The 14,883-nt window shown below is 44.9% G+C and overlaps 1 protein-coding gene across 3 annotated transcripts in view; it reads left to right on the top strand.

Annotated features, from left to right (window-relative positions):
- Positions 1-14,883, top strand: part of LOC139408777 (PDZ and LIM domain protein 5-like) — a 69,817-nt gene that overhangs the window by 40,684 nt on the left and 14,250 nt on the right. For 2 of the 3 annotated variants that reach the window (XM_071153089.1, XM_071153090.1), the window contains exons 3-4: positions 220-371; positions 13,177-13,210. In XM_071153089.1, the coding sequence (XP_071009190.1) occupies positions 220-371; positions 13,177-13,210 (186 nt within the window). Of the gene's footprint in view, positions 1-219; positions 372-13,176; positions 13,211-13,559; positions 14,105-14,883 lie in introns of all 3 variants that reach the window. The other variant, XM_071153088.1, reaches the window with a different exon arrangement.

A 14,883-nucleotide genomic window follows, 5' to 3' on the forward strand; every position in this document is an offset into this window, starting at 1 on the left:
GATGTCTTCGGAGTTACTGGGAGTCTGTCTGTGTATTCTACCCTCCAGTGCGTGGAGGTTAAATACACTAAGCTATGCTCAATATAGCACGGAATTCCCTAGTCCTGACTCCTGGGATTCTCTACTGTTTATTATCCTGTTACAGTAAATGAATGCATGCGTGTATGTTTATTTTACTTCCATTTCATCGTGTACGTCTGGTTCTGTGTGTCTTCACAGCTGACCGATGGGGGCAAGGCAGCCAAAGCCAGAATGAGTGTGGGAGATGTAGTTCTGTCGATCGACGGCATCGCCACCAACAGCATGAACCACCTGGAGGCCCAGAACAAGATCAAAGCCTGCACAGACGACCTCAACCTCACCCTGCAGAAGTAAGAGGCTGCGCGCGCACACACACACACACACATCTTATCGTTCACTTAAGAATGAACTGCTATTTAACAGCAGTGCAAGTTCAGCACCAAGAACGGAGTGCTGCGCCAGCCTGCTGTTTCACTCCTTCCCCTGGGTTTTGCTGTACTGTGTACTCTCCTAGTTTATATAAGATCACGGTAAGTGCTGTAGCGTGTCTTATTTTGAGCTTCGCAGAGTTTGCATGCGACTTTGTTGATTCTGTCTGAAACTCTGTATTTAAGGCACATTTCAGGGACTTGTAAAATACGATTATGTGAATGCTTTACGGTAAAAACATGACTAGTTATCCCTCACTGGGCCATTTAGCCAAATGGAACACCACATACATTAAGCAGTAACCGGTCATTACCATGTCAGAGGAGAACTTGGACCGTGTCCCATGTGTGTTTATTTCTCTATCCACCAAATAAACAAATATAGTCTTCCATGGTTGAGAGATGATTTGAACCTGCTGGTACTTTAAACGCTCCCTGAGGTTGGTTGGGTTTGCCTGCTCTGTTTATGCATTACTTACGTGCCCTGTCATTGTCCCCGAGGCCCTCTCAAGAATGCAGGGATGTCATGACGACGCGGTTGAGATTCAGCACTCGGGCGTGTTTTATCTTACACGTTATGTATCCCTTTGTTTATGTGTCTCTCGACAAGCACACTATAACCTGATGCTGTGTGTGTGTGAAGTACTACAGCTGGAAACACGCAGTGTGTGATTTACTCTGTCTTAAACACACTCAGTGGGTGACGAGGTTAGGCCAGATCAATTGAGTGGCCCTGGATGGAGATAAAGATGGACACTGTTGTCCCAATGACAATTAGGGGCATTCATCAGAACAAGGTCAAAGGTGCCTCTGAAAATATTCGTATACATTTTTATTTATAAGAATCCATTAGGGGGAAAAAAGCAAACCTGCGGAACAGGAAGTGGGAGTACACCCCTGACCTTTGACCCTGGTAGGAGGCAGTCATGGAAGGCCAGGATAAGTTTAAATCGGGCTTATAGACTACCGCTCATTGAATAGCTCAATGGCTTTGCATGGGGGTAGTGTACAATGGAGGGCAAGCGCCATGGCAAATGTTCCCTCTAAGGACAAATGTACGGTATGTGCATTTAGGACATGGTGGATCTGATTCAGTCAAATCAAGCAGAGGGAACAGAGAGACATGTCTGAACTTTATGCCGTCACAGTGGAATTCCTCATCAAGGTTTCACACACTCTTTTCATGGCTGTTTTGGCGGGAAACCTGCGGAAGCCATCAGATCAGACAGATGTCTGTTGTCAAAGACCTTGGGCTTTAGAGGTCCCTTTGTGGTACTTCAGCACTGTTCTAGCTGTCACCGCAGCAACCCACCTAGAACATGACTGCACTGGGCCATGCGTTCTGAGGAGTGACACAGTCGATAATTGTCAAAAAGCACAGCGCTGCCAAGGCTGGCTCTGCCCGGGTTAAATTGATCCCCCTGTGAGGAAAGCTTCTAATGAAAGCTCATAAAATACCCGCTACATTGATCCAACCTCCAAAGGAAGCAGGGAATACTAGACACAGCATCGGTTTAGTGTACATTTGAATACATTCTCTGTAGAGCTGTAACAGCAGTTCAGTGCTGCTTAAACAGTTTTCCATCTCCATTTGCAAGGAGGCCAATGGATACCTTGTAATCCCCCATTACAATACTATTCCTTATAGGTGATTTGAATAAGGCAAATTAAAATGTCCATATGTGAGGAAATGATTTGTCTGCTCTGCTCTCAATCAATGATTTGTCAAAGACATCAAACACTTTGGTCAATCCTTTAATAAGGCAGGCAATTAATTCCAGCATCTCACAATCACATACAGCTTGATCCTAATAGATTCAGTTCTGTTTGATTTCAGAAAAGTGTTTCCAAAGCAGAATCAATCTTAGCTGTGGCTCTTGTACAGCCACTAAGGAAAGCAGTGTTGAGCGGAGGGTTTATTCCTTCTTATTCATTGTTTGTGAAAAGCATTTGCCCCAGTGTTCCGCTGTCCCGTAGAGGTGTTGAGCCCTGGGAAAACACCTCCACAGGTCCGCCGTGCTACGCCGCCCAAGCTGGAAAAGCTGTTGAAAGAGCAGCATAGCGGCTGGTTCACGTGTCCTCTCATTCTGCCACCACAACACTAGATTAAGGAGCCTTTTCCCTCTGATGGAAAAGAAAATGGGCCTAGAATTAGACCCCATCTCACAGCTGTCTGTAATCTAGCAAGTGTAATAAATGCACAATGAAACATCAAACACTCAGGCCATGCTAGACGATGATGACACACATGAGATTCAGCGACGTAGCGAATCCTCATGCTTCATTTCTGTATTGGCAAGGACATGCGTTTTTGTGATTTGAAATAATACATTTAAGTACATGGCAAATCTAAGCCTTATAGAGGGTAGCATGTTCGGGGACATGCATACTGAAAAGTGAAGGGAGCTCTACCATTCAAAATATGGAAATGAGACAGTTTTCTGTTAGCCGTTTTTTAGATAGTGTAAACAGCCAGGCATTTCAAGCACGGTTTCCTTGTCAGCCATGTTGTTTAATCATGGTATGGTATGGTATGTGCTCTCTGGCAGCGTGGATGCAACGCTCAACATTTCCATCTCTCCCCGACCCTCCTGTTCCTCCCTCCCGTCTCCCAAACCAAAATGTGTACCTCTTCTGGTCAATTCAGCAATGTGAGAAGAATGCGTTGATTTCCATCAAATCATTTTAGACCGCATTCCCTTCCTGACTATATTTTCTTAATGTTGGTTTCCAGGCAGGGAGGATGGACTGCCTTTGCTGAAAAAAAACTCAGTTGAGAATGGCCGCCAGGAGGGGTTGGTACAGGAGGAGAGGTTTAGTTACCCATTATTAGGTCTTGTTTTCAATTTCGAGAAAAAGGCACCCCTTGCGTTCTCAGTGCTTCACTTTGTTTGTGATGTTACATGCGTCTTTAGTGAGCAGAACCGCCACAGCTCTAGCCTCCAGCTGCAGATCTGTCTCAACGCAACTCACTACACGTACCCGTGTGGGATTTCTGAAAGTGATTACTGTTGACTGATGTGATAAGAGTATTATGGATATTAACGTAACCGTGGCAATGCGCTAAGATTGATTAACGTGTGTCAAACCAGGCCGTGTGATGTCATACAGTCGCGGTTGATATTCTGTGGGCAGAAAAAGGTACACATCAACATTCGTGAGTCATTGCTCTACGAATGAGTCTGGGACTATTTGGCGAAAGCATGTTTAGCAAGGGGACAGATAATTGGGTTTAAAGTGTGATCCAATTTGTTGTGCTGCCTTTGATCAAAGGCTGTTCAGATCTGAGTTGATGAGAAGGGCTAGTTTGAGTGAAGACACAGAAGTTAACCAGTTTTTCTTCTGACAGACAAACCAGTACCAGCCACAGCTTAGGCTGTGGTTCATTCAAATGTCAACTGAAATTAGATGTTGAACTCATCATGGCTCTGCTCAAGGGGGAGCCTACAGCTGACTAAAGCTAAGAGGGAGAGTTCCTCTGTAGTGCCTATAGCTTATACTACACTCTTTAAAAATAATTGTTCCAAAAAGGTTATTCGGCTGTCCCCATAAGATTCCAGGTAGAAGTCCCATTTTTTGGGTTCCAGGTAGAAGTCCCATTTTTTGGGTTCCAGGTAGAAGTCCCATTTTTTGGGTTCCAGGTAGAAGTCCCATTTTTTGGGTTCCAGGTAGAAGTCCCATTTTTTGGGTTCTAGGTAGAAGTCCCATTTTTTTGGGGTTCCAGGTAGAAGTCCCATTTTTTGGGGTTCCAGGTAGAAGTCCCATTTTTTGGGGTTCCAGGTAGAAGTCCTATTTTTTTGGTTCCAGGTAGAGGTCCCATTTTTTTGGTTCCAGGTAGAGGTCCATTTTTGGGTAAAGGTTTCTACCTGGAACCAAAAATGGTTCTTCAAAGGGTTCTCCTATTGGGACAGCTGAATAACCCTTTTCAGGTTCTAGATAGCACCATTTTATTTTAATATTTTTCTAAGAGTTTAGTAAAGAACTCTTTTCATCCTATGCTGGAGAAACCACAACTTTATGATTCATCAGTTCTTTTCTGCCAGGATTATTATATCCATCACTCACAGCCTCCCTATGACACTGCTGCTGCTTACCAGTCTCCCCCACAGTAACACCCCCTGAGCCACAGAGCAGCACACGCTAACTAGGGATGCTAGGCTACAATGCGGTTTTGATTAGCAGACTTTACGAGGTGATAGGGACTGGGTATCCAAGAAAGATTGAATGTCTTGGCCCACGCTAGCAGTTCATGTCCGTGTCTCGAGGGTTGGAAAAAATAGTATTTCCACTTGCCAGCAAAGTGATGGAGAACATGCACAGACCTACTGTAGCCGTAGTATGACTGAGGGTAATTGTAGGTACGCTACAGTAGGATTATGCATGATTTCCCCTTTTTAGATTGACTGGTTACGTTTGGAAACCACCCAATTTTAAGTTGTGGTATTCTTCTCTCTCAGAAATTCCTCAGAACAGAAAAACTGTTTTTCCATCCACGCTTGGGCCATTAGCAACTGAAAAGCATCTTCATAAGCACAAACTGGCCAATTTGAGCCTAATGTGTGCTATGATTGTAATGACAACCAGTCACTTTACAACATGTCTTTTCCTCTTTGCTTTTATGGAAATGTCTTCCCAGGTTAACACAGTGAGTTTTGCCAGGAGGGTGTGGGAAAGAGCATGAGGAAACTGCTGTGTATTTGTCAAGCACCGCTCCTTCTGAGAATGTGGCTGCCGCACCTGGGTCCGAAACCTCAAAAGACGAAAAACAAAACGGGATGTCAGAAACCCAAACAGATCCTCTCATGTTCTCTAAAGGTATGCAAGACGGCTTCCCCAGCTTGAGAAGGCGCGTAGAGAAAGATAATAATTTCACAATTTGTAAACTTGAAAACTCTTGGGCTGAGTTCTAACAGTGCCCAGGACTGTCAGTACAGGCTGGCCTCTCTCATCAGCTTACTGTAGCTCACAACACAGACCAGAGAAACAGGCATGCCCACTGGAGACTAAGTGGAATTGACATTTACCAACGTAAAAACAGAGGTGCAACATATCAAAGCACAGTGTGTCTTTTTCCTCTTTTTGGTTCACACACTCATTTTTTTCTATCCGTCTTTGCTTTCCTTGAGCTCAGATGTCAGTGAAATGTTTTTTTAAAAAAGGAGACAAAATAGAAATACAGTTTGAGACATCAGTAGAGCAGCAATGGAGACCAAATATTTTTGTCTCTGTCAATTGACTTCTACTGGCCTGTGGGTAGTGTCCTTAGCTTTCGTGTCCTGTCCTCTCATCTAAAAAGTTGGATAGGGCCTCTCTTTTACATCTTAATGTCCAGAATGTTTGTCTGACCAATCAGCCTATCAGTTGTGTGTAAATCAATGGTGACCCCAAGGGTCGGGTACCACCACCTGCTGTGCTTATCTCATTTTTTCCCCCCTGCTGGTACAGCTTGTTCACAGACAGACCGACAGGGTACAGTATAGTCAGGCCTGCTGTTTACATAGCAGCCAGTCAACCATACGCTAGCTGCTCTGTTAGCAGGAGAGGAAGCCTAGCACCAGACGCACTCACAGATGGCCAGTGTTTCCTTGATAGACAAACTTCTGTGTGACGGGGGATAGGGGATGAGGAAAAGGACATTAATGTCATACAGAGCTCGTGCTTTTATGCCTAGCTGTGGCCAGATGTTGAGTGGAGAGGGTGAGAGGGGCCAGTCTGTTGGGGGTGTTAAAACCTCTTGAGTGTAGGGGGCAGTATTTTGATGTTTGGATGAAAAACGTACCCAAATTAAGCTGCCTATTTCTCAGGCCCAGAATTTAGAATATGCATATAATTGTCAGATTAGGATAGAAAACACTCTAAAGTTTCCAAAACTGTCAAAATATTGTCTGTGAGTATAACAGAACTGATATTGCAGGCGATAACCTGAGCAAAATCCAACCCGGAAGTGGCTTCTATTTTGAAAGCTCCATGTTCCGTAGCCTGACTTTGCTCCATTTAAAGGGATATCAACCAGATTTATTTTCCTATGGCTTCCCCATGGTGTGAACCGTCTTTAGACATAGTTTCAGGCTTTTATTTTGAAAAAATTAGCGAGAAAGATCACATCGTGTCATTGTATGGCTGGGTGCCAGCAGCGTTTTGTATGTGCAACAGCTTGGAGCAGCCATTTTCTCTCTCTCTCTCCTATTGAAGAAGCTACATACCCGAATGATATACTATCGATTATATATTGTAAAACCAACCTGAGGATTGATTATAAAAACACGTTTGAAATGTTTCTACGAACATTACGGATACTATTTGGAATTTTCGTCTGCGATGTCGTGACTGCTCGAGCCTGTGGATTTCTGAACAACGCGCCAACCAAATGAAGGTATTTTGGATATAAAAATAATCTTTATGGAACAAAAGGAACATTTTATTGTGTAACTGGGAGTCTCGTGAGTGCAAACATCTGAAGATCATCAAAGGTAAGCGATTTAATCTATTGCTTTTCTGACTTTCATGACCAATCTACTTTGCTGCTAGCTGTTTGTAATATTTTGTCTACTGAGAGAGATGTCCTTACATAAACGCTTGGTATGCTTTCGCCAAAAAACTTTATTGAAATCTGACACGCCAGATGGATTAACAACAAGCTAAGCTGTGTTTTGCTATATTGCACATGTGATTTCATGAAAATGTAAATATTTTTAGTATTCAGCGGTGGTTGACACAAATGATCCCGCTAACGGGATGGGTGCATCAAGGAGTTTGAACTACTCTGGCCATGGTTCCACTCTGAAATGGGACTAACTTGAATTGAGAAGCTTTTAGTCTTTGTACCTATTAGCTGGCTATTTCTAGAAGTGTTTTTATTTATTTATTCTCCCGTTTCTCTTACATGGCCAGCATTTTCCTCTTTATCTTAAAAGTCATGTTGACCTGCGTTTTTTTTAATGTTTTGGATTAAATAATGTTTCCAACTGAGCGCGTTTGAGCATGAGGGAACTTCTACACGCCATAATTAACCTCATAATGTATGTGGAGCGTGTCATGTCATGCAATCATATTCAATTATTATGAAACCATCTGTTTCTTTACTGTTTATCTTTATTCCCCTGATAAGGAACCTGCTTTAGGGCTGGAAATGTCATCTTTATTATGGGTAGTTATCATTCTATTGCACAGTATCAGGTGTTCTAGTATTCAGTAAATGGACTGGTTGCGCTGCTGTGGGACCCAAGGTAGCTTTGGAGTGGAACAAGTTCTGTGCAATGGATGGGAATACTCTCACTTCCAGCGGATTAGAAGCCTTTTTACATTCAATTACATGTACTGATCCAGAATGGGGAAATTGTTCCAGATTACGTTTTTAGCATGGGATAAATTATTCTTGTCTGTGTGTGTGTGTGTGTGCGCCTTTGGTATGAATTATCCTGTCCTCAGTTTACCACTCCTTGGCCTGCTGTCATTCAGGGGGAACAGATTGACGCGGGATTGTCTGGGAGAGACATTATGAAACATCTGCTTGTGTGTGTTTTTGTGCAGGTTTCTAAGTGTTTGTGTGTGCAGATGGTGGAAGGAGGAGAGTGTGCTGGGACTTGGGATCTTCTCATGCTTATGGTGTCATTATTTGGCTGTTAACCTACCCCACCCCTACACAGCACGTGCACGCTGCTTTGGAGCGCTGGGGGTTAGTCATCACACACATCATACGAGTGAGACTGACAGTAGCGACAGGCTGTCCCGTTGCGAATGTTAACGAGCTTTCACACTAAAAACAAACCCCTTCCATCTTCACCTCTCCTGTCTTTCCATACGATTAGAGCGCTCTCTCTCCCCTTGCTGACCCTAGAGTACATCTTTCAACATCGCTCGCTCACCTCTGTCACACTCACTTTCTCTCTCGCTCTCATCTCATCCATGCCTTCAGTACTCCCTGTCTCCTCTCCCACTTCTGATTTAATGAGGCTGTGTGTCAGAATTCCTGTTTCCCTGGCCATTTCTTTGCCATTCCCGTCACTGTGATCGGGAGAGCAAGGAACATCGAGCGTTGAAAGCTTTGAGTGAGTTACACCAGGGGCCCGGCTCGGCCCCTAGGCCCCACTAGCTGGCCAGCCATAGATGGACTTAGCAGAGCAGAGAAACAACTTTTCCACAGCCATCCATCTCCCTTTGTTTTCATTCCCCAAACCAGTTTTTAAAGTGACATGCTAAGCCCTATGTCGACTGCTTAACATCCACATCTCACACTGAAAGTGACACGGGAACTATTTGGATAACAATGAAATAACAGTTAAAAAGTAGTTTACATACAAATGTTTTTTTCCCACAGAGTAGATTAATGGCAAAGACATCGATGATTGGGGTGGACTACTGCCGATCTCTACTGCTATGTAAGGGTTAAGGACTTGCTCTTTCAATGGAATAATTGTTTACCCAGATAGTAGTTCATTTGGCAGTGGTGTCGAACAATCTCCAGAACATCTCTGATAATGACTTTTTATACAGTGTCGATGTGAGGCAGTTCATGAGTGAGTAGTCCTTAAAATGTCATCTTGTAATTCTCGCCTGGATATCTAGCTGAAGTACACACAGTAGTGTGTGTGTGTGTCATGTTGTGTCCTGGTGCTGAGAGAGCTGGGCCTTGCGTTAGCAGTCTCTCCATCACTCAGTCAGATGCCATGTGCCAGACTGTTGCTCTTGGCTCAGACAGACAGGAGGGGGAAATATGTCTCTACTTTGCCCTCAGGCCCGTTCTTCCAGACTCCTTATTCTGCAATAGTGTGTTTTTGTGTTTCAGTTTCCTACCAGCGTATTTATTCACATGCCTCCCTCTCCTCATCTCTCTCATACTTAGCCTGCAAAGAATAGAGCACCATACTAAACTACATTAGCTTCAGTAGTATGTAAAGGACATGTTATCTAAATCCCACCATTATAACCATGCTAATGTGACCTTGACAGACGGAACTGTGTTCAAGTGAGTGGAACAGGGATGCAGGCAGGCTGAAGAAGGCTCTCTGTGAGCAGGAAGGGGACAACTGAAGGCCTCCTGTCTGACTACAACCATGCTCCTCTCAGCAGGGGGAAGTCATCCCTATGGACAATATACAGGACAGAATTGATATTGTGGTTGTGTGCAATATCCGCAGACAAAATTGGATCATACACCTTGAATTTAACAGGCATTTGTGTAAGATTCAATGGTTGTTTTTCTCAGTGAGCTATTGACTTTTGAGGCCTACGTGACACGACATTCAAAGGATAGCCCTCGAGGATTTGATTTGGTATACAGACTTCTGTATTTTCTGGGAAGGATCCCCATCAATCAGAAATGCGTGACTTCTTGATCCGTATCATCTGTCATCTGACTTAATTGGATTACATATCATCAATCCGTGTAGATGACTTATAGGTTAGAGATGTAGGATCTTCAGTTGATAGCCCTGTTGAATGAAGAACAATGCAGGACATTTAAAACGTGTAGTGTATTTGAGGTTTAGAGGTCACATTTCCTGAACCCGGCAGGATTATTTTCCTGCTGTAGCAAACGGGCTCAAATTAAGATCCTACATCTGTATGTGCATGATGAATCAATTGAGGTCCAGGACAACAGCTGGATGGTTCAGTTTGAACCAGTCAGTGTCCCCCGGGCCTACCCCCAGACTACACTGCCCTGCTACTTCGTTTTCCCCCTTTTCTCCCGCACACAGCTGTGATATGACACACGCACACTGTCCATCAGTCTGAACAGCACAGCACGCGATCTGGCTAGAGAGAGAGGACAGAGGGGAGAGGGCTGAGCAGATGTTCACAGGACCACCCTGGCCTGTGTTTGTTCAGTCAGCTCTGGGAACAGAGAACGGAGGATGGGGCCTCCCCCAGACCCAATGATGGCAGACGCACGGTGTTATGGAGTCTATCTTGTTTGTAATGGCACAGGTTGTTTGGATTTAGCCCAATCCCCACCCTTTACTGGACTGGTTGCCTGGGCCTTTGTGAGTGCGCTGCGTTCCTGAAGTGTATACAATAGTACAAGTACATTGGAGAATGCATTGGAAAATATGCACCCGCAAGTGTGGGTACAGTACTTTTCAAAATATGAATTCCATCAACGTGTGGCAGGATGGGCCTCGATAACCACTCAGTGAGAGAGCCATTAGTCGGTCAGCTTCGGCTCTGTTAGAAAAAGGAACTGTGAGACTGTCCTCAACTCTTCCTAAAATGGCACAATATGACAGACAGAATGCCAGAGAACAGAGAACATGCCCCATGTTCTGGAAGAGACTATTCTGTGTTGCTGAGTCACTGTCTTTATGGGGAAAAGGGACACATTGTCTGGGCCTCGGAGGCTGTCAAAGACAGAGGCTCAGGACACCGTTGTTTATGAAGCCAGATGATAGACTGGGGCAGGAACTTTATTCAGAATTGCATTAATTAATGAGAGAACACGCACCAGACGGAGTCTAGACTGTGTCCAGCAGACGGAGGTCATGAATAGCTCACGCCATGGATGAAGGGCAAGAAGAGCTGGAAGGGGAGGAGGGAGAGTGTGTTTTCTTGGAATGGTGCTGTGTGTACTTGATGTGCATTTAGTCGTTTCCTTCATTAGGCTACGTTCTTTGGCGTTTGCGACTGTCTCTGCTCCTCAGAGAGTGAAAGAATCGGATCGAATATACAGAATATACTATCCTTGTGGATAGAGAGTTGATGGTTTACATCCTGGTAACCACTTCCTCTGAATAGTGTTTGTTTGCAGCAGTATGGACAACAGGACCACCCTCCTCTTCCTGAGGCGATAAAGGTCCTGCAGCTGGTTTGATCATGAGTATAAATCTGAGGTCTTCTACACCGTTTGTAGCCCTGTACACAGAGGTAGAGACTCGCACACTGAGGGGAGATATACATAGTGCTTGTTGTGCCTTGGGCTGCTGCTCTGTCTGTGGTGGCCACCAAATGGAGGATAGCTTTGTTGGGCAGTTTTTGTTTGTTTTTTCCATTGATCCCAAGTGCAGGACAAGCCAGAAGCTTTAGTGTGGTGTGGTGGCTCTCTATGAGGCGTACTGACAGGATACAGGACTCTGAAAATACTGGCATGTGGGGATCCTGGGTTTTTTCCAATACGTCAAGCTCCAACTACTGCGTCCATTGTCTATTTTTATGACTGAACAGCTGAGGATTTGGCCATATGTTCAAAACATTACTTTGTGGCCTAGAGGATAGTAGACAGACTACTCATTCCCCTAAAACACTGTATTCTTTAACACAGCGGAATGTACAGTTCGAAGCTCTAAAGCGGTAATATTACTGCGTCATATATATATACAATCACTCCAATACAGCAGGTCACAGACCTGACTGTCTCATATTAAGTGGACTTGTAGTGCTCGGTATCTAGCTAACACATGCATTGTGGGGCTGATGTAAAGAGGCTCTTATCTGGCCTCATTTGAAAAATGAATCTCAGTCAATTATATCTCAGGAGGCGCAGTCATATTGATATTCCAGAGCTCGCTGACCCCACTTTGAAATCCAAGCGAGCATGAGTGGATGATTGAGTGAAATTAGGATCCACGGTAAAATCTAGCCGACGTTAGGGAAACATACCAGAGTAATAGAGTATAATATGTTTTCCCACATGTCTCTACCTCCATGCTGCTCTATGGCTGGCTGACTCTGTGGCATTGAGCTAGGGGCCAGATAGAGACAGGCCTGTAAGGGAGCCAGCAGCAGTCTTTGACTTTATATTGGCTCTATTTACAGGTTTTTCTCTGGCGTGGTTTTCTCCCCCCTGAGTTTTCCTTTACTCATCACCACCTGTTTTCTCTCCTGTTCTCCCTGCCTCACCCCTCTCTGTCTACCGCTCGCTCGCTCGCTCTCCATCCATTTATCCCTCTCCTCTGTCTACCGCTCGCTCGCTCTCCATCCATTTATCCCTCTCTCTAAGTCTGACAAACGGTGTATTGATTTATCGGTCCCAGTCTTACCTTCGTGGACCTAGAGTAGTTGTGACATATGGTTGTCAGGGAGACTCAGGTGGTTCATTATACAATAACTAGTGTTTTTACTGAAGCAATAAGGCACAGGGTTTATACATAGATTTATACCATGGCATTGTTGAATACTTGCTTCTGATGGGCTTGAAGTATATTATATTTGCGCGGTGTAATTCAAAACAAAAGTCAAATTGAAAACATTATTGAATTTGATTTTCATAAGAGAAAGCTAGGACTGATGGTTTGGCTAGATAAACTAGAAAGTCTGTCTGGTTACACATTTCTAGTGGTAAATGTGTTAAATTCTAGTCATGGTATAAAAGGGGTAATCAACTCGAGGCTCTATACGTTCTCTGGAAAATAATGCACCTCTGTGGAAGGTTGTGCGTTGTGGAACCCCTTTTCCAGAGAACGTATAGCCCCTCATTGATTATCCCTTACATACAAATCTTAATAAATTGGCCATAAACAGTACTGATGTGCATGCTTTTTACCTTGCTGTTAGATAAAAAGGGTTCCAAAAGGTTTCTTTGGCTGTCCCCATAGGAGAACCCTTCTTGGTTCCAGGTACAACCCTCCGTGGAAAGGGTTCTACCTGGAACCAAATGGGTTCTTCCTGGAACCAAAGAAGGATATTCAAATGGTTCTCCTATTGGGACAGCTGAAGAACCCTTCCTTTTCTTCTAAGAGTGTACAGATAACTGCACATCTGTTCTTCTTTCTCATGACGTTTTCTGTCTTCACAGAGCTTCCAGTGTTCCCAAGGCGGATGCACCAAAGGTAAGAACACTCCAGTGAATCACTTCAAGTCAGATTCATTAGTTAAGATGAAAGGATTTTAATCACGTATTACTTTATAGTGGGCGTATCGACACTTACCAGGATCATTTGTTAAGTCATATGTGCTCAGGAGTTCATCAATATGTTTGCGCATGCTCCCTGTACCCTTCTGAGACGACGTTACACCACATTTTGGTTGGCTGTTATGGGCATTATGCAAAGCTTGTGAAGATGCCACCCTCATGAAAAGCACTGAGGTGCATACCAATGTTCTGGGGAGCATGGCTCCTGCATGAGTTTGCTGTGTGATGTGCAGTGTGTTGTGCATGTGTCCCCCCCCCCCTTTTAGAACGAACCGCCGGAGATCATTAAGCCTGTGCCAATCACCTACCCAGCCCCGCCATCCACATTCACCAGCCCCTCCCCCCAGCCCAGTGCTGCCTACAATAAGACGGCCCGCCCCTTTGGCGGGGGCAGCAGTGTGGGTGTGGTCACTTCCTCCCTGTCTGCCCCAAAAGTGGCCTCAATCCCTTCTGCATCGTCTGCTTTCACCCCCGCTGCCCCCTCCTCCCAGCAGCCCCAGCCTCCCTTCCCACTAGGCAGCCACTCCCGCTCTCCAGCCCCACCCATCGCAGCCCAACCCAGCTCAGCCCCACCCACCAGACCCAGCTCTGGCCGTTCCCCGTTCACCACCCCCTCGTCGTCCTCCTCTTCCTCCCCGGCCAGAGTGATAGCCCCCTCCTCCAATCCTGGTGCTCCGCAGTCCTCTTGCTATAACACGCCCATCAACCTGTACTCCAACGCCAACGCCTGTGAGGTGGCCATAGGACAGAGGCGGGGCCTGTTGGAAGCCCAGGGTGTGGTAGTCGACCAGATCAAAGACCAGTTCAACGGGTGAGTAGCACTAACCTCAAACCCCACCCCTCACCTCGTCTCCTCTCCTTTCACCTCGTCTCCTCTCCTTTCTCCTCTTTTCTCCTGTTACTTTCTTTCTTTTTAACAACTCTTGCTTCTGCTTCCTTTGCCTTTCCAAGAGGCTCAACTGTGGGCAGGTAGGTGGTTTGTACAGTAAGTTCACTTGAAGTCTTTACCCTGCACCACATTGTATTTTTGTGGCTCAAAATAACAACATGGCTATTCAAGATGTGACCACTTAGACTGGTGTAGTGCAGCAGCATGATGGCTGTAATGGGAAATGAACATGTTTCGCTCTCACTTCCCATAAATCATGTTTATTGTTGCCAGGTCAACAGATACTTGTGGTTCACTCCACTACCTGTCTAGATGTTGTTGTTTGAGGGCCACAAGTAGCTGGTGTCCATTTTCAGTTAACCAACCATGCAATAACAGACTACCTGAGAGAGGACATACTTTGTACTAAATCTTCCATCCATTTCTCCTACATAGTCTACATTTATTTAGTCTATATTGTTCTCATTTAGCAGATGCTCTTATCCAGAGCGACTTGTAGGAGCAATTGAGGGGTTAAGTGCCTTGCTCAAGTGCACATCGACAGATTTTTCGTCTAATTGGATCTGGGATTCAAACCAGCGACCTTTGGGTTACTGGCACAACGCTCTGAACCGCTAGGCTACCTGCCACTCTACAAACACACTCTCGTTTGTAGAGCAACATGCCTATATCTACCTATCTCTTTAAACAGCCACAATAGA

Source organism: Oncorhynchus clarkii, chromosome 5 (genome assembly GCF_045791955.1).
Source record: "Oncorhynchus clarkii lewisi isolate Uvic-CL-2024 chromosome 5, UVic_Ocla_1.0, whole genome shotgun sequence".
NCBI classification, from domain to species: Eukaryota; Metazoa; Chordata; class Actinopteri; order Salmoniformes; family Salmonidae; genus Oncorhynchus; species Oncorhynchus clarkii.